The 20960-nt window shown below is 43.8% G+C and overlaps 1 protein-coding gene across 2 annotated transcripts in view; it reads left to right on the forward strand.

Moving 5' to 3' along the window:
- LOC134614612 (alcohol dehydrogenase 1-like) overlaps nt 1-20960 on the forward strand; it is a 200387-nt gene that overhangs the window by 25827 nt on the left and 153600 nt on the right. For both annotated transcript variants that reach the window (XM_063458590.1, XM_063458589.1), the window contains exon 7: nt 7356-7491. In XM_063458590.1, the coding sequence (XP_063314660.1) occupies nt 7356-7491 (136 nt within the window). The remainder of the gene's footprint in view (nt 1-7355; nt 7492-20960) is intronic.

Genomic DNA, 20960 nt, shown 5'->3' on the forward strand with positions numbered 1-20960 from the left:
TCTCCTCAGAGGCGTATGAAGAGTGTTTAATCCTTAGTCGTGGATGAGGAGAGGTGAAGGGAACTTTGCAGAGTCTTTCAGTCCGGTCTGGTAGCAGAGGCTTTCACCATGAAGTTGTAGCCGGGTTGTGAGTAAGGAACGTAGTTCAATAATCCAGCCCTGATCAGCTGGTGCAGTCAGATTAAATAGGGAGACCGAGTCATGAAGAGGTGTGGCTAAGCTCCGTGGAACCAGGAAGTAAGGGGATATTATAGTTAAGGCATGACAAGAAATGTACTTCGTTTGCCAAACAGTGTGGTTGTGCATTGTAAGTAAAAATAAAAATGATTTTAAACATAAAATAATAGTTCATGCAGCAAGAGTATGCTAGGCAAATGGAGAATAACAAATCTTCATGTTGTTTAAGGGTAGTCCAGGATACAGTTCCTCAGTTATAGCCGGTTTAGTGGGGCTATGTAGTGACCCCGCTTATGGGCCTATAGGGGCTTAATCTGCCACCTGTGCTTCCTCCCTCGATTACCCCTTGCCGGTTCTGGGAACTTGGTAGACGGGCCAGCTGTAACAGGTGATGTGGTGCCGCGACCCCATGTCTCCACATGCGGGGTCCGGAGGTGTTCTCCGCCCGTGTCTATTGCTGGTGAGGAGCTGTGCTGTCGTAGGGTGCGCCGTGCAGCCTATGGTATTAGACTTTGCTTGCAGGAGTTCGTTCCGTTTGGCGGGGGATTCCGGTGCCGCCTGGTGGCGAGTGGATGAGTCGAGCTTTGTGGACTCACTCTGCTGTGTACGAAGGTGAGTGGGGTATGACGGAGTTTCCTGGCCCTCTGGTCTCCTGCTTTTCACTCGGCTGGAGGCTGCTTTAGGGGCTCGGAGTGGATGGTAACGTAGGTGGCGCCGGGTGGCCGGGCGTATCCACGCCGCCATTTCCCTCACGACCCGGTGGAGGTGCTGACACTTGGTGCGGAGTTGTATTCGCAGGTTAGCATACAGTTGGTCAAAAAACTCCAGAGTGTGAGCAGGCGGTGTGGTGAGGGTCCCGTTTGTTGCCGGTCGCGTTTGTTGTGCCACCATCTTGCTAGGGCCTCCACAGTCCCGCTTGGCTGTAATTTTGGCCGCTTTTGTGAGCTGTTTTGAGGGGGTGGTCGGCCCCCTTGAGGACCGGGATAACCCCCGCCGGTCCAGAGGGGGGGGTAGCAGGGTAGTGTGGGATTGCCGCTTGTGAGGAGGTTCTGTGCCGGGGTATCGGCCGTTTCCCCCAGGCCTCAGGCTCTGCTCTGATGTAGGCCGCATGTTCGGTACCGGTGCTCGCGTTGAGTTGGATCGTTGGACGGGTATCGTTCTGTTCCCCGTGCGGTTCTTGGTCTGATTACAGGCTTCTTGCGTAGCTGGCACAGTTTTAGCAGTCGTGAGGGTTGATTTTATGCCCGCTAGTGCAGGAGCCCACAGAAAGCACCTCCGTCCATTTTGGCTGCCAGGCCCCGCCCCCCCGATTAATCCAATTTTTTAACATAAAACAAGGGTGGGAAAAGAATGGGTGGGAAATACTCGCCTCCTGTCATTAATAAAATTAAGATTATAGGTACACTAAAGCTAGCATAATCTACAATTTTATAACATGACAGGAGGCTTCGTATTTGCTGTTTCAACGCTCAGACAACAAATCCAACGCTGTTTGTTTCGCTGGTACCTATTCTCGGAGCTACCCGAGCAATCCTAAATGGACTTTCCAACTGCGATAGATGACAATACACCGATCGATGGAGACGCCAGCTGAAGAAGTATCCCAAAAACTGAAAAAACACTGTCCGTTGACAGATCCATTGTACGTGGGGATGCAACCTGTTGCCTACCAGCTGGTCCATGAGCTGACAAGCCGCCCTATTAGCCATTTCCCTGCAGTGAAAAAATTTCGAAAGTCATATGCGGACTTAGGGCCGCGATAAGACACTGCCACCATGTCTCAACTCTTGATGTGTAAGGTTGCTCCACCGATCGTGCCAGGGTCACCCGGCAACGCGGCCTTGCAGGTAGATCTTGAATCTCAAGGAATGCGCCTAAGTCCACCACCAAATCGCAATAGAACCAAGTAGGATCTTTCGTTCCCTCCTGGCCTACCCGGTGAGATGTCTCATCCGAGAATACATTTCTAATGCACGCCAGAGTGTGGTCAAACTAGCCGTATCCTAAGTGATTCCAATATTCCAAGTGGACTGTGTAATCCTCGGATGCGGTAGGGGAAAGACTCCAAAAGGACGTCCATTCAGGGTTCCGAATTGAACTCATGAGGAGGAATGGTGGTCGACTATTCTGGGAAATGCAAACCGGAGTGCAGAATTCCCTCCAGATATGTCCCCGTCTAAGCGTGAAAGATGTCTGTGTAGGATTCGGGGTACACCAGGTATCCCCATAAGGTCTCGTAGGTCTCCTTGACTGTAGTCGAAAAGTAGGTTGGCGCAAATCCTAAATCAAAACGGCTCCCGTGAGGGATAAATAGAGTATAGACGGAGGACCCACCATCTCCGAACCCTGTTCACCAGGTATGCGCTCTGAGGAGATGGGGCAGTCCTGCCATCTTATCCCAAGATCGTAATGACCGGGGAGGTCAAGACAACTGGGGTTTCTGGTCTTATCCTGTGACCCCTACGTACGTTTTTACCTTCAGACCGGATAATAGGCCTTCCTTAATCATGTTACCCGAGCAAGGCAGTGCCCGTTTGCTCCATGAAGGTCTCCGTATCTCCTGACATCTTGACATGGGAGAAACTTTCTGTGCAGTTTGTACGTAATGGTCTGGATATCCAAAACAGAAAGCAATCTCTGTATTATATGGTGCAGAATATGCCAAAAACCTGCACTCTCATAATACCGGAGGACCATCCGTTAGCCGTACCATCTCCAGGAGTGTGTGTAAATAACTCCCCCCGTTATACCTCTGAGTATTTCTCGCGTGATTTACAGCAGTCCGGCTCCAGTAGATCCATCACAGGAGATAAAATAGAGGGATCTAGTCTAAACATGTAATTCTTGCATGACAAGGCTGTCCTCTAGAACGAGGTTAATAGCGTGGATGTCAGTTCTAATTGAATGCAGGAGGGACGCCCCTCTATGTAGACCTCAATGTCTCGCACAGGCACAAGCCTGTGTGATGAACAAATGGCCGGTACTGTAGAGCTTCGAGTCTATGAGAGAGCCGCTCTCTACTACTGTGATCGCATACCGTGAGAGCGTCCGGCTGTTAGCCTGAGCGGGCCGCACCTGTTAGTAACCAACAGCAGAGTCTACCTCCATGATCGGTTCTCTCTATGAGAATGGGTCCACCCAACCTGTCCTCTGTATCCAGCCCAGTATCTGGTCGAGGACGAGTGAGGGGCTGCGCCCTCTTAAAACAAATCAGTATCCGGTTCTGTATGAGAGGGTTCGCCCTCTGTTCCTGAAAATAAATATACTCGGACCGAGGTGATGGAGGGCCGCACCCTCCTGTGGTGCAAACTAGAGTCCCTAGAGATTCAGGGTGACCAAACTGTAGGGTGCACCAATTATAAATGCCAGCATAAGGCTGAGGGCAATCTGGGAAATAACGATGGAAAAACTATCAACCGACTATCCGGATCCCGTGCGCGCGCGCGGGGTCCAGGTAGACCATTGGTAGTCCGAGGAAAGCTGGAGACGTTCTCCGCAATCCACGAGTGCCCGGGAGGTCGGAGGAGGCCAAGTCAGGCCTCACGACGACCCGAGTGAAAAGGAAGTCATGAAAAAACAAAAAGCAACAATTAACAGATAAGAGAAAAATAAACCTATTCTATCTCGGATAGAAGGCAAGCAGCAGGCCGGAAGGTAAGAAAAGTGAGTCCCACTGGAGAGGGCCAGGAGCTAACCTAACGTAGGAAAAAACTACCGAACCTATAAGGATTCCGGGAGGCAGATACGGAGTAGCTGGTAAAGACAAGGAAAAAACACCGCTTTCTTCTGGAGGAGTCTGAGTACCGGTCCTTGTCTGTGCGAAGTTTTCCTTTGAGATGTGCCGTCGCCAGTTTGGTGTAAATCGTGGATCGGTCTGGGGTCTTCATAAGGAACCTTGCCCTTCAGGCATGAGGTTTAGGGCCTTCACCCTTCCCACCATATTCAGAAGGCCGTATACTGGTGTCCTCTTGGATAGTATGGCAATGGTGCGTGACTGGACACCTGCCTATCTCCATGTCACTGGTGGGCACTGGGATTTCCTCAGTGATATTCCCCCAGGCCTGCGGTCAGAAAGGGGTTCGGCACACATAGTGCAGGCCAGGCAGTAGGGCACAGGCCCAGCAAGTAGGCACAGACATAGCAGGCCAATCAATTGGGCACAGACATAGCAGGCCGTTTAAATGGGCACAGACATAGCAGGCCGTTTAAATGGGCACAGACATAGCAGGCCGTTTAAATGGGCAACAACATAGCAGGCCGTTTAAATGGGCACAGACATAGCAGGCCGTTTAAATGGGCACAGACATAGCAGGCCGTTTAAATGGGCACAGACATAGCAGGCCAATCTTATGGGCACAGACATAGCAGGCCAATGAATGGGGCACAGACATAGCAGGCCAATGAATGGGGCACAGACATAGCAGGCCAATGAATGGGGCACAGACATAGCAGGCCAATCAATGGGGCACAGACATAGCAGGCCAATCCTGGGTTGTGTATCATTATTATATATCATATCCTGGTATTTATATAGCACCATCCAACTCCGCAGTGCTTTACAAGGGGTATCGAACGAGTAATGGGGACCTCTGAGTGTGGGTAGAGGTCCCTAAAAAAAAATCGTAGATCCTCAGAGCATCCGTGCCATAGGACCCCTAGACACCAACCCTTTTAGACAGCGTAATTCCGTGTGGAAAACCTGAACCGGGACTGGCAGTCCCTAAATGCCCAGCAGGCAAAATAGTGGTATTCCAGCTGTATCGGATACAGGCTGAACCTGGTCCAGTGATTATAGAGTCCATGAATCACAACATACAGCGTGATTAATTTATGACTGTGAATGGCATTCACATGAAGCTGCAGACCGGTTTGAGATTTCTTCATCAATATATGTCTCATCAGTGTGCCAAATGAATAGAATTAGAGTCGGCATAGACTGGTCTCTCATATCAATTGGAGCCAGGGCCAGGTCTGCTTAGCTTTATATATTCACCCAGGATAGTGAGTATCTTATTACAGTAGTCTGGTCTCTGACTCCATGGACGGACCAGGTACATAAATACTGAAACATAGGGATTGGTAGTTCGACATAATTGTGCAATATAAAAAACTTCACGTGTCCTTCGCATCATATAAGATCCAACAAAAGAATAGCAGCGCACAAGATCCACGTGTTCCTCCAGCCAGCATGGAATTACACACAGATTGATCTCTTGCTGTAAAGGGGATCTGAACTCATGGGTGAAAATCCCCAGTGCTGGTCTGTAACCACTGAGCTACCATACAACATGTTCTTACTCTATATTTAATAGGAGGTAGATACTGAGGGGAGAGTAGTGAAAAACCCTCTCATGGAAGAAAACAATGGATACTGACATAGTCCAAAAAGTCACATCATAGAAAGCATAAAAAATACCATGCAGAAAATATGCAAAGCGTGAATTCAAGATACGTCTGGAATATATTCCTGCAAACCCTCAAAGTGGAACTGAATTATGCAAGAAATCCAGATACTCACATATTATCCCTTGCATAATATCAAGTGGAACTGAAATATGCAAGAAATCCAGATACTCACATATTATCCCTTGCATATTATCAAGAGGAACTGAAATATGCAGGAAATCCAGATACTCACATATTATCCCTTGCATATTATCAAGTGGAACTGAAATATGCAAGAAATACAGATACTAACATATTATCCATTGCATATTATCAAAGAGGAACTGAAATATGCAAGAAATACAGATACTCACAAGAATAGTGAGCTACCTGACTTCTGGCTCTGTATGCGCCCTGGTACAGAGCCAGACCCCAGAGGGGAAGAAAACTCGGTGTCCGACCACCGATAGTGAGTATCTTATTACAGTAGTCTGTGGGAGGAGGGGGGGGGCGCGATTAGCAAGCGCACCCTCCTCTAGCTGGTCGGATGCATGCGGTTCCAGGGGGGAGTCGCACGGCGAGGTGGCCACGTGCACGAGCGTACCGGGCCGCCGGGCACTCGCGCCCGACCGCGAGATACCCCGGGCGCCGCACGGCGAGGTGGCCACGTGCGCGAGCGTTCCGGGCCGCCGGGCACTCGCGCCCGACCGCGATATACCCCGGGCGCCGGCAGGCTCACCCTGGAGCACGGGGAGTCAGAGGAGTTAGCCAAACGGCTAGTCTCCTGAAACCCCAGCTAAGCGCCCATAGTCCGCTGGGAGGATAAACCGCGGGGCGTAGAGAGTGGGGTGGGGGGGGGAGAGAAAAACAAAGGAGCAAACTGCAGAAATCCCTGGCAAACCCCCCATACAATCCACCACAATAAGAGGGGGCTACCCCAGAGAAACAGGGGAAACCCAAAGAACAGTAAAAAGGGCAGTAACCCCAAACCACATAATATGAAAAAATAATCAAACATAATATCTATATATATATATATATATATATATATATATATATATATATATATATATATATATATATATATAAATATCATAAAATAGATATAGGAAGAAAAGCGAAAATAAATATAATATACAAGATGTGTATATAAAAAAAATATAAATAAATAATGTGAAAAATAAAATCTAATAGAGAAAAAAAGTATATATCTATAAAAATAATATATAATATGAAACTAGAATAACAAATATAAATCATAAATAAGACAAAGAAAATCCCAAAGCCACCCACTATAAGCAGGAGGCAGTGGTACTCTGACCTGTACTGTCTGCAGAGCAGCAAAGAAAGAGGAAATGATGCGTGAGGAGGGGAGTTTTATAGTACCTAACTTTTTTCTGATTGGTTGTTTTTCTGTGCTGCTGTGGAGTTCTAGTAAAGAGAGAATTAAGCAAATACGAAGCCTCCTGTCATGTTATAAAATTTGTATGATTTTGTGTATGTATTCGTTGTCTATGAATTGTCTTGTAATATCAAAACAAAATTTATGAATAAAAAGTATTTTTAAAAAAAAAATAATAGCTGACACCAAAATCAGCCACAACAAACGAGATTTGAGGAAAAATTAGAAGGTCCTAAGCAGTATCTGTGATTCAAGATACACACAAAGACAAGTAAGATCTTCAGTGTGGCAAATATGCTGTTTCAGTATGCTCATCAGTAGTATTTACTTTTGTTAGTTTCTAATTTCCATTTTTTTAAATGTATTTATTGTTTATTTTCTCTTTTCATAGAAAGCAGCTCTGGAGTCTTGCCACTTGGGGTATGGAACCAGTGTGATTATTGGAGAAGCTCCATCTGCAGAGTTAATCTCTTTTGACCCACTCCTGCTATTTACAGGACGGACATGGAAAGGGAGCATTTTTGGAGGTACATTTTATTAAAGGCAGTAAAAAAGTTTTGTTGCTATTGTTTTAGTACTAGTGTATATGTTGAGCTCTGTGAAACTTTGTATAATGAGTTCTCCAGTCACAAAATTATCCAACTGTTAAATAGACAACAGCACACATATGCAAAACAGGTGTTGTCTTGAGCACACCTGATGCAACCGATCAAGGGCTTCATTGGTTGCTCCAGGTGTGCTTGAACTGGAACACATGAAATACCTGAACTGCCTAAGAGTTTGTTGCATGTCACGTTTGACTGAATGTTAGAAATATGGATAAGAATAGTCCACAAAGTTAAAAGAATCATCACCTTTCACAAAAAAGGAACAGGGTACAAAAAGGCAGGAAAGTCACTGAATGTCCACTGGAAGCACAGTTTGCAAGTTCACAGTTGAAGGAACAGTGGTTACACTACTTGGATGGGGCAGAAAAGGGAAACTATCAATGACTGCAACCAGATTTCTGAGAAGGCAGGTTGTGAAAAATCATTGAGTGACTGCAAACGACCTGCTGCAAGACTTGGTGGCAGCAGGCACTGAGGTTTCCATGCCAGAACTCCACTACTGACCCAAAAGCACAAGAAAAGTCAGCTGCAATATGCTTAGAATCATACAAATAAGTAACAGAAGTTATTGGGTTCTGTTCTGTGGAGTGATGAAACAAAACTGGAACTTTTCAGCCCAATGGATCAGCAGTATGTCTGGAGGAAGGGAACAGGCTGACTACAGTTAGGCATGGTGGTAGCTTAGTGATGCTGTGGGGCTGCTTTGCATCCTCTGACACTGGAAACCTGCTGAATGTGGAAGACAAGATGGATTCCTTGAAGTAACTTGAAATCCTATGAGAAAAGCTGAAGCTTGGGCGTCATTGGACCTTTCAACAATACAGGGAGTGCAGAATTATTAGGCAAGTTGTATTTTTGAGGATTAATTTTATTATTGAACAACAACCATGTTCTCAATGAACCCAAAAAACTCATTAATATCAAAGCTGAATATTTTTGGAAGTAGTTTTTAGTTTGTTTTTAGTTATAGCTATTTTAGGGGGATATCTGTGTGTGCAGGTGACTATTACTGTGCATAATTATTAGGCAACTTAACAAAAAACAAATATATACCCATTTCAATTATTTATTTTTACCAGTGAAACCAATATAACATCTCAACATTCACAAATATACATTTCTGACATTCAAAAACATAACAAAAACAAATCAGTGACCAATACAGCCACCTTTCTTTGCAAGGACACTCAAAAGCCTGCCATCCATGGATTCTGTCAGTGTTTTGATCTGTTCACCATCAACATTGCGTGCAGAAGCAACCACATCCTCCCAGACACTGTTCAGAGAGGTGTACTGTTTTCCCTCCTTGTAAATCTCACATTTGATGATGGACCACAGGTTCTCAATGGGGTTCAGATCAGGTGAACAAGGAGGCCATGTCATTAGATTTTCTTCTTTTATACCCTTTCTTGCCAGCCACGCTGTGGAGTACTTGGACGCGTGTGATGGAGCATTGTCCTGCATGAAAATCATGTTTTCTTGAAGGATGCAGACTTCTTCCTGTACCACTGCTTGAAGAAGGTGTCTTCCAGAAACTGGCAGTAGGACTGGGAGTTGAGCTTGACTCCATCCTCAACCCGAAAAGGCCCCACAAGCTCATCTTTGATGATACCAGCCCAAACCAGTACTCCACCTCCACCTTGCTGGCGTCTGAGTTGGACTGGAGCTCTCTGCCCTTTACCAATCCATCCATCTGGCCCATCAAGACTCACTCTCATTTCATCAGTCCATAAAACCTTAGAAAAATCAGTCTTGAGATATTTCTTGGCCCAGTCTTGACGTTTCAGCTTGTGTGTCTTGTTCAGTGGTGGTCGTCTTTCAGCCTTTCTTACCTTGGCCATGTCTCTGAGTATTGCACACCTTGTGCTTTTGGGCACTCCAGTGATGTTGCAGCTCTGAAATATGGACAAACTGGTGGCAAGTGGCATCTTGGCAGCTGCACGCTTGACTTTTCTCAGTTCATGGGCAGTTATTTTGCGCCTTGGTTTCTCCACACGCTTCTTGCGACCCTGTTGACTATTTTGAATGAAACGCTTGATTGTTTGATGATCACGCTTCAGAAGCTTTGCAATTTTAAGAGTGCTGCATCCCTCTGCAAGATATCTCACTATTTTTGACTTTTCTGAGCCTGTCAAGTCCTTCTTTTGACCCATTTTGCCAAAGGAAAGGAAGTTGCCTAATAATTATGCACACCTGATATAAGGTGTTGATGTCATTAGACCACACCCCTTCTCATTACAGAGATGCACATCACCTAATATGCTTAATTGGTAGTAGGCTTTCGAGCCTATACAGCTTGGAGTAAGACAACATGCATAAAGAGGATGATGTGGTCAAAATACTAATTTGCCTAATAATTCTGCACTCCCTGTACAATGATCCTATGCATACCTCAAATTCCACCAAGGCATTTTTGCAGATGAAGTCCTGGAAAATTCTACAGTGGTCAAGACTTAAACCCCATAGAAAATCTCTGGGGGTATTTGAAGACGTCGGTTGCAGCACGCCAACCCAAGAATATTACTGAACTGGATGCCATTGCTCCTGAGCAATGGGCTAAAATTCCTCAGAAATTTTGCTAAAAGCTGGTGTCTGGTTGAGCATCTTGTTTGCTGCAGGCCATAACAGGAAAAGGGTGCTAAGTACTAAATATGTTTTATGGAAGGTGTTGAATAATTTTGAGACTTGAAAAGTTATTATAAGTTGCATTTTCAGTTGAATTTAGGTAAATCACTTGAAGCATTTTTTGTGTTGAGCTATTTCAATTGCTTTTGTTTGAGTTGTTCATTAAAACATTTTGACAATAGAGGGCGGTGCCTGGGCATCATGGCGGCTTGCTGCACATAGAGTAGGCTACCAGCTTGACTCACATACTGACTCACATACTATTTTACTGACAGCCAGCTCGCCACAAACGACTTACCTAGCTACATACCATTGTCTGGTGCCCTTGGGGGAAGCTCCTGAGACTTTGTGCGACTTACCAACTTGAATTTCCCATGGAGATCCCACTGCGGCCTACCATCGCTGCAGGACAGGTTACATAGTTACATAGCTGAAAAGAGACTTGCATCCATCAAGTTCAGCCTTCCTCACATTAGTTTTTTGCTGTTGATCCAAAAGAAGGCAAAAAAACAGTTTGAAGCACTTCCAATTTTGCAATAAGCTAGGAAAAAAAATTTTTCTTGACCCCAGAATGGCAGTCGGATTTATCCCTGGATTAAGCAGTTATTACCATACTTGAAAGATTATATCCTTGAATATTCTGTTTTTGCAAGTATGCATCTAGTTGCTGTTTGAACATCTGTATGGACTCTGATAAAACAACTTCTTCAGGCAGAGCATTCCACATCCTTATTGTTCTTACAGTAAAAAAACCTTTCCTTTGCCTTAGACGAAATCTTCTTTCTTCCAGTCTAAACGCATGACCTCGTGTCCTATGTAAAGTCCGGTTTGTGAATAGATTTCCACACAATGGTTTGTATTGGCCCCGAATATGTTTGTATAATGTTATCATATCCCCTCTCAGGCGACGTTTTTCTAAACAAAATAGGTTTACATTTGTTAACCTTTCTTCATAGCTGATATGTTCCATTCCTTTTATTAATTTTGTAGCCCGCCTCTGCACTTTTTCTAGTGCCATAATATCCTTCTTTAGAACAGTTGTCTTACAAGTGATTTATAAAGAGGAAAATTATATTCTTATCCCGAGAATGAATGCCCTTTTTCATGCATGACAATACCTTACTGGCCTTAGCCACTGCTGATTGACATTGCACATTGTTGCATAGTTTGTTGTCTATAACAATTCCCAAGTCCTTTTCGTGTGTTGTTATCCCTAATTTGCTTCCATTAAGGCTTGTGTTTTCTTTACGCCGAAGTGCATAACTTTGCATTTTTCAACATTAAATTTCATCTGCTATTTCAGTGCCCAGTCCCCCAGTCTATCTAAATCCCTCTGCAGCAAAGTAATATCTTGCTCACATTGTATTATTTTACAGAGTTTTGTGTCATCTACAAACACTGAAACATGACTTTCAATGCTTTTTTCAAGATCATTTATAAACATGTTAAATAGAAGAATCCCAGAACAGAACCCTGAGGGGATACCACTTGCCACCTCTGTCCAGCTTGACATTTTTTTTGTTTTTGTAAATACGCTTTTATTAAGTTGTGCAATCGTTCAGCTCGCCAAAGAGTTATAAGTATGCAGTAATTGGGGCGCGCAGGTCCCGTCAGAATGAAACCATAACAATTACAGTAGCAAGTGACGTTCGATCAGTCATATATCGGTGACACGCAGGTCACAACAGAGCATGTATTATCTTGCAAATAGTACATTGAAGGGCAGTCCGTACAGCCAGCTTAACATTTTACCATTAATGACAACTCTTTGTACTCTACCCAAGAACAAGCATTTTCATCTAGACCGATTTCCTTGAGTTTGAACACTAATCGATTGTGTGGAACTGTATCAAATGCCTTGGCAAAATCCAAATAGATCACATCCACTGCAACACCTTGATCTATACTTCTATTTACTTCTTCGTAGAACGCAATCAAGTTAGTTTGACATGACCTGTGATTCATAAAACCATGCTGATTTTAGCTGATAACCATGCTCTTCTCAAGGAATTCTTGAATATTATCCCTTAATAACCTTTCAAATATTTTCCCAGGCACAGAAGTTAAGCTTACAGGTCTATAATTTCCAGGCAAGGATTTTGAACTCTTTTTGAATAGAGGAACCACATCTGCCTTCCTCCAATCCTCCGGAACACTTCCTGAAAGAAAAGAATCTTGAAAGATTAAAAACAGAGGATCACTTATTTCTACACTTAGTACCTTACGTACTCGTGGATGGATACCGTCAGGCCCTGGAGCTTTGTCTATATTAACTTTCTTTAGTTGCTGCAGCACCTTGTTTTGAGTTAACCAATTACAATTATTCAGCAAGTTTTTAGTAGCAATCATTTGCACATCTAATGCCATGGTTTCTTCCTTAATATATATGGAGGAGAAAATTGTTATTTCAAATTCCTGCCTTTTCCTGGTCTTCATTAACTAACACCCCCATTTCAGTTTTTAGTTTACCTACACTTTCATTTTTTGTTTTTTTTACGAATTTATGTACTTAAAGAATGCTTTGGGGTTTGTTTTGCTCTCTTTGTCTATCATTTTTTCATTTTGAAGTTTAGCAAATCTAAACGCCTTTTTGCTCGCATTATTGGCTTCCTTATATTTTGTATAAGATGCATCTGATATGTCTGATTTAAATGCTTTAAATGCCCTTTTCTTCTTTTTAATCTCTTGTTTTACTTCTCTACTAAGCCACATTGGTTTTAATTTGTTTCTTTTATATTTATTACCCAATGGTACATATTTGTTGGAAGATGTTCCATTTATCCTCAGTGTTCTTTTCATTAAAGAGTTTATGCCAGTCAATATATTGTAAAGCTGCCCTTAACTTATAGAAGTTGGCCTTTTTAAAATTATATGTTTTAGTATACCCCATGTGCTTCTGTGTTTTTTTGAGTTTATTTCAAAGGACACTATATTGCGATCACTATTTCCCAAGTGCTCACCTACATGAATGTTGGTTAAAAAAAAATCAACGTTGTTTGTTAAAACCAGGTCCAGACAAGCGTCCTTTCTAGTTGGTGCTTGTACAAGTTGTGACACGAAGGTGTCATTTAACAAGTTTCAAAACTTAATTCCCGGGGGCGGGGCCTGACCGCCGAGCGGAGTGGACGCAGGCAGCAAGAGCTCCTGCGATAAACGGTGTTCTAAGCTACAATTTTCCCACATAGACACTGAAACCGGTCACCCAAGGGCTGGAAAACGACAAAGCAACTCACGACCTGCGCGACGATACCACACATGAAGATACCCCACTCAAACTCACCCAGCGATAATATGAGGCCTACACTCATGCGAGGCACGGGAGAGACGGCCGCTCTCCCGCCGCCTATATACTCGACTGAACTCCTCACATGCCTATGTTCCCCCTCCATGGACCGGCGGGGGTTATCCCGGTCCTCACCGAGCTGGCACTCAAGCTACCATGCCTGTCTGGGCTCCCGGACCACCCACATCTCGATGGCAAGATGGCGACGGAAGATGGCGCTTGCAGACAGATACCCTCACAGCCACTATCCGAGCGTCTGGATGCTATATTCCAGAGCTTCTGGGACAAGCTGGAGAAGGGGACCTCTCAGGCACCCCCTCACGAGCTGACACAGTGGGGAGCAGTAGACGCAGAAAGCGATATGGCCCCATCCCGGGCGAAGCAAAATGCCAAGCGCCTTCTGCCTGCACCAAGTGCCCGCTCAAGAGACGAAGGAAGGCACGGAGGATACCCCGACTCGAGAAACACCATCCCACTACTAAGGCTCACTTACCTGGAGCCCAGTTCAAGCGGATGTGTCCACCCAAACACAGCACTCGGCCTCGGGTAGCGAGAACCGCACGGAGTCACCAGATGCCATCAAACACTACCAGAGATCCAGCCCGGGCCATTCACAGCATCCACACACGAGACACTCTGCCGGCCCTTGTGTATCTAAGGAGAGGTGGAAGCAAACCACAGTGGCACCAGCCAGCAGACACACGTGCCGAATATCATCTTACAGGGTCTCTGCACTTCCCACTGTCGGGAGTTGGTTAATTCTGGCGTGACTTGTGCGGCAGGAGGTAAGTCTTACCTCCTGCCGCACAAGTCACGCCAGAATTAACCAACCTGCCGGACCCATGTGGCTACCATATAATCCAAGGTATTTCTATGGTTTCTATGGTCACTTGACTTAATCGTTCTCTTTCTATAGCAAATAACTGTCCTGCTGAAGCCTGCTCTCTGTTTTACATCAGTTAAGCATGTTTACTTTATTTTATCGTATACATAAAGGCATCTAACACTGTGTCAGACTCAGAGAAAGCTCCCATTGACATATCAATCATTTATAGCACTACCAAGCGACGTTAATATTGTTTTTTAATATTGCCCATCTAGCGACGTTCATATTGTTTTTTAATATTGCCCATCTAGCGACGTTAATATTGTTTAACTTGTTTTATACTTGTCTCTACTTCTATTCGAGTGCCTAACTGGACAAATATGACTAGCCTGCTTACCATAATACTTACAAAAATGTGCCACTTTTTCCTGCCATGTATTTGTACTGCATTGATATTATCGCTTACTTCTGCCATCGTGGCATTGTAAGACTGAGCTACTAGTCCCTCTGTCCCAATTTATGTCCGGGTAATTAAAATCTCCAATAATTAAAGTGTTACCCAGATTTGCAGCTTTCTCAATTTTCTCAAACAGCTGTTGTTCCTCGTCAATTAGGTGGTTTATAACATATCCCAACCAATAGTTGATTGCCCTTCTTTTCCCCCAAGCAGAAATTTACCCATAAAGCTTCCACATTTTCCTCATCACATTCCACTTGCTTAAGATTTGGCTTTAACTCATGGGTGAAACAGCCGATCACCAGCTCTGTGCGATGCTGCACTCTGCCACTTACCCCATTCCGGGGACTCCCCTAAGATGGCAGACGCCAGGTATGCTCCCGGCACTACAGAGGGCAAACAGGATTTGGAGTCCAGGCTGGATAGAATTTTCAGTGAATTCTGGTGTAAGCTCGAGAAAAGAATGCACCAACATGCCCAGACACAACCATCTGCCTACTCCTCTCACAAGCGGATACCTACCTTACAGCACAAGTCTACAGCAGCGGCAACAATGCAGGCCCCAACACGGCGGCGGAGCAAGATGTACAGGAGCAAATCAGCAAGCAGGAGGGTGCCGATACAATCCAGCACAAGGTCTGTTGCACACTCACCGACCGTGGCACCTGGCTTTGTTTGCCGACTCCCATCAGGGCGGTCTTTCCTACCTGAGATGGAGGACTCTAATATCCCCTTGGTTGGTGTAGGCTAACAATAAATCTCAGACTAATGTAGGATGAGCCCTGAGTCCTCTGCTCAACCGTTTTGCTATTGCAGGGATCTGACAAAGCTCAGCTTACAAGTGTTTTTTTGTCTTACTGTTTTCCCTTCAGCCTACCCCTTATTTCTCTCCTCATGCAGCTAGCTGGAGGCCTCCTGGGGACTTCACCCTGATAAGTCTAATGTTGATACAAGCCTGTTATTACAAAAAAAAAAGTGAGGATTCCCTGTCATGTTTATGCTACAATATTGGTCACTTCTTATATTGTTATGCACTGTCCTAACTGCCACTTATGTTATTTGTCTCATGCACGACAAAAATAAAAAATCAATAATTTAAAAAAAAATAAACATTTTGACAATAAACCTGATTTTCAGTGTGGGTTGAATATTTTTTAATTACAACTGTATATATTTATTTATTATTTTTTTGTAAATATATAACATAATGGCCTTCTGTAAACCGAAAACATTTTATAAATATATAAAATGGTTTGGGTCGATATTATGGATTTATTGGAGTTAATACCAGCTGAAATTCTTGCAGCCAAACCCAATAAAATGAGTCAGCTGCTCGAGATATAGCATCCAATAAATCAGAAAGCACTCATTCAGTTCATGGGAGGAGCACTGACCCAGGTAAGTGGCAGAAGGATTTAATAACCTCTTCTGCCCCACAGGGGGTGGGGACTTGACAGAGAGGGAACCTATAGAGCCAGGAAAAACTAAAAATGAGTTTGGTTTCCTGGCACTATAGTTTCCCTACAATCATCCTAATGACCTAATGACCATTCTATTACATTTGACAGGGAAAATCTCCCAAAGAGCCTTGTGGTATGATTCTATCAATTACCTTCCCAAACGATATCCCGAATTTCTTGCAAGCCTTGGAACTTCCAGTTATAGATATTGAAGACTGTACTGGTCTTATTCAGAATGTTATAGGGTCAAATTACAAACGTGCCAACAGTGTTCAGACTTGCATTTATGAGCAATTGATTTTCTGGGCCCATTTCAATTTTGAGAAAATAGCAACCTCCAGAAGCATTTTACTCCCTTCATGGTATACTATTTGTATTTCCTTTGAATCTTTTTGAAATAAAAAATAAAGTGTGCTGTGCCTTTAAGACTATAAATCAATGAATGAATAATATTGATACCACTGTGATAAGGTGAATGGGGTGGTCTGTGAGGGAGTTAATATTTTGACAAAATTGTTCAGAGAGGCATATGATTTTTAACCCCGGGGGGGGGGGGGGGGGGGGTGTATGTTTCTGTGTATATAACCGCAATGAATATTTAGTTATGGGCCCCTGGGGTGGAGCATTTGGAGAGCAGGGTGGGCCAGTGCTCCACTCCGCAGTTTAGCGGTTTTCTTGGGAGACATAGATCCAGGCCAGGGTTTTTGGACTGTCTCGAACCCACTGCTCAGCTGCAGGTAATCAGCTGCAGCAGTGGGAATAAACCCCTCCCTGCTAGGCAGGTAAGGGGAGAATGTTTGTTTTCTATCTTGAAGAGCTCGAAGCAGCAGGCTGACGAAACACTTGAGTGCTGAGAGTTGACAAAGACACTAGGTTGGTGAAACCAATATTATTTTGTTATAGTTTAACCTCTGAGAGATAGGGAATCTGATGTTAGTGCTCAGACGAGCTAGGTTTTTGTTTATAGTGATTTGTGTTGTATTTATATTTTCATTTGCTGCGGTCTCCTGTGTGGACTTAAAAATAAAGTGCCTGGAATTAAGTTACGTTTAAAGACTGTGCATGTTTGTACCCAAAAGGACCGTGCTAACTGCAGACAAGGATCACACAAGTGTAAAACATAGGTGAAATGTGATAATAAAAAAAATAACCAAAGTGTCAAAGTGCACTTGTGATAAAACCACACTGATTAGTGCATCGTGTGATAATAGAAACAGACTTTTAATGACTCACTTATAAGTGGCTCTTATATTCTGCTTCTATCAAGACTTCAATGGGTTTCTCAAAAAGAAAAAAAACAGACTCATAGGGCAATATGCATATGCAATAAATGAAGTGAATGTAAACCAAAATAACTCACAAGTGTAGAGCAATTGAGTCTGCTCTGAACTGTGCTGGCATCTTAGGTAATGTGTATAGGCGTGGGGCTGTGATCACAGTAAAATCCTTTATTGACACTCCAATGATAACTGTGTCATGAATGGCACGAGTACTCGTCTTATCACTGTTTTAAAAATATACAGAGTTATTTATTGAAGTGATAATTGTTGGAAAATCAAAGTTGCTGAAAATCCAAGGCCAGAGTCGCTGAACTGGAAGTGTATCTAGGCTGGTCTCACCACGGCTGGCCCTGCCTGACTCCGCCTTAATGACTGAGATCATGATGATTTTAGCCAATTTAACACTTAATCACTGGAAAGCCTTGGAAGACTGTTGCGCAAAACGCTGCACTGTTCAAATCAGCATCTTTTCATGGAACATTCAGCTTCTCCATGTAGGGTGTGGAGATGCTGCATGCCAATGCTACACACTGTGCAGCACTGACACAGGAAGCACCTCTAGTGGACATCTGGGTGGCTGCCACTAGAGGTGTTCCTAGGCAATAATATAAAGACAGTGTTTACATATAAAAGCCTGAAATGGCAGTGTTTACATTCAAAAGTCTGCAGGGACAGGCTGTAGACACCAGAACCACTACATTAAGCTGTAATGATTCTGATAACTATAGTGTCTCTAAATATTCTGGGCTTAAATTTTCAATTTACTTTGAATTCCTGGCAGTTCTCATTCTAGTGAACAACCCTGACAGTATTTTAGGGAGGCTCTTCTTGAAAGTAACACCCTAACGATCAACATAGATAATTGTATCTTGTAAAGGCCAGGCAAACGTTTCAGTGGACCTATATGACCGCATTGGAAAGCATCAAGAAGGGTTCTGGGGTGTGTGTATTCATTTGCGATTTTACTAAAAATAAATTGTACAACATTTTCTTCATGGTAAGAATCAATGCAAGTGTGGATGGAACGATGTGTAAATTTTTTTTAAAGGACCCCTCCGTGCACCATAACCACTAAAACCCATAGTAGGGGTTATAATGCCAAGAGTGTCCTAGTGCTGGTAAGATGTCAAACCGTTTTAGCACAATTTGACTTACCTTGCTCCTGCTGGTTTGCGATGGCGGTATCCCCTGTACCCACTCTTCTTTAACAGAGAAACCATATTGTTCTATAGAGCAAAGATGGGCAAAGCTTGTCCTGCATGGGTTCTACTTTACATAATACAGACATGTGGTTTCTTTTGCTGGAGAAGACTAGATACAGCACAGTAGACCCAGGTAACGTATCAAACTGTGCTAAAGCTATAAACAATAAATAAATGTTTGCATAGGCGGTGGAGTAAGGAAATAACTTAGGATATATAAGAAAGTGCTCTTGCCCCTTGTTATGCTTTTTTGTGCTACCATAGACCTTTTCTCCATGGGCACAAGAGAAATAGCCAACAAACATACAGTTATGGTGCAAAGTGGACAGGATACACAGTGGGAATGTGGTGGAATCTCAGTAAAAATAAATTTACTAGGACAAGATTGCCATGTGGCATATGTGTAAATGTTGTATCAGTTAGTTAGTTACACGTAGCTAAGATACAATCAACACCATATTGAGCAAATGCAGGAATGCAGAAACTGAAAACACTTCCCCTCCTCCATTGTTCTGGGTGAGCCATGTGGTCTAATAAGTAAGGGAAGTTAGGCTTTGTTCAGCTGATTGTGTAAAGAGTATATGGGGGTAGAGTTAACTATAGGAGGAGCTATATGTCTATATCATGCATTTACACAGTCAGTTCTGGGCTCAGATCTTGTTGTATTTTGGTGACATAAGTCCCTCTGAGCCCCGGTCGGTGAATCGAATAAAGAATCTCTTCCTTCCTGAAGAAACCTGTGTCCATCTCTCTGTGCTTGGCTTCCGTCAGTTTCTCCGGTATCATTTGGTGCATTGGGCCGGGAAGCTCATCGTTCAACGGTAGCTGAGAAGCAGAGGCGTGAGACGGTCTATCTTTGCCCACGTTCTCTATGGCTGCACCCCTGAACTTCTGCGTGGACCTCCCTTCGTCTCGGCGCCACTGGTCTTTTGTCCAGGAGATCATCGGCCTCTACGTAGTAAGTGCTGGGGTGTCCCCGTCGATGAGTGTGAACTCAGGTTCAGGAACGAGGAGGTAAGACAACTGCTGTTTTAGACGGCAGACCCACTAGGGGTATACCGATTGTGCGGTAGGCCCAAAAGGGGTTTAAATCTGTGTATGGAATCTGCCCCCTCTGTCGGAGGGAAGGAGCGAAGGCGCACCGCTCAATCGAACGCTCTTTAGTAAGACCGTTTGATTTGGTTAGTCAGGCGGGGTTCTGGTGTAAATAGCCCTAGCCGGACACCGGTGTCTTGTCTAGACTAGCGTTCTAGGGTGTATATTACGTTCGCTAGGTCGGAGGGACCGGGAGACTAAGCGGCGTCTGTGTAAATTCGGTTCGCTAGCTCTCAACCTATCTTGGCTAAGTGGGAAGGCGTGTAAATTTGGAACCCACTAGATTTTTGGTAGTAATCGACTAAGAGGCGTCTGTGTAAATTCGGTCCTCTAGCTCGCTATATGTGGTGCTTGGGCAGTGTGGCTAACCAAAACGGATGTATATAGTTTTAGGTAGTCCATTCAAGGTACTGGCCAATAGTTTAGTTGGGATTGTAAATGTGTTAAAGATTGTTTAGTAAAGTGTATATCTTGTTAGCGCGAGCTCAGCCGTCTAGCGAGAGTGTTAATAGTGTGTTGCTGTATCATAGTGCACGGTACCATAACCCTGTATATTTACTGACATTGTATATAAGTACTAATCATTGTCGTCTAATGCATGTTTAACACCATAACCACTAATAATTGTATTGTGACCTTAAATTGTGCTTTGACTTATGCTAACCGTACTGTAACCGCTATTTGTAAAAGACGATGTTACTGGGGTGTGTTATAGACAGGTAATTCATATATAGAGAATTATAGCGTGGGTGACTGTATAGTTTCGCCAAAGGGCACAGTATTAGTTACTTAGTGACTGGTGTAACAGCTGTGTGTGTACGGGAATTCCCTGTATGTTTTGTTGTATGAGTTTGACCTAGTAACTGTGCCACATGGTGCTGTTGCCAGGAAAACAAATGTGACTGTTGTAGGTGTGTTTGTTGTGTTTCTTTGAATTAGACGCTCCGTTGCTAAGTATGGCAGCGCCGATTTAAAGATTGTTGATCCCTTAGAATGTATGCTAAATAACTTTAAAAAGGGATATAATGTGTGTGATTTTGGGGACTACCTTATGTAGTAGAGAATGACCAGTTTTTGACTGTTAACACAGTTTGTGTTACTAGATGGTTATCAAAACTGGTCTGTCCATCCCCAATGGAATCTGACCCATCTGACCATCC

The sequence above is a fragment of the Pelobates fuscus genome, chromosome 6 (assembly GCF_036172605.1).
Source record: "Pelobates fuscus isolate aPelFus1 chromosome 6, aPelFus1.pri, whole genome shotgun sequence".
In the NCBI taxonomy this organism is placed as follows: Eukaryota; Metazoa; Chordata; class Amphibia; order Anura; family Pelobatidae; genus Pelobates; species Pelobates fuscus.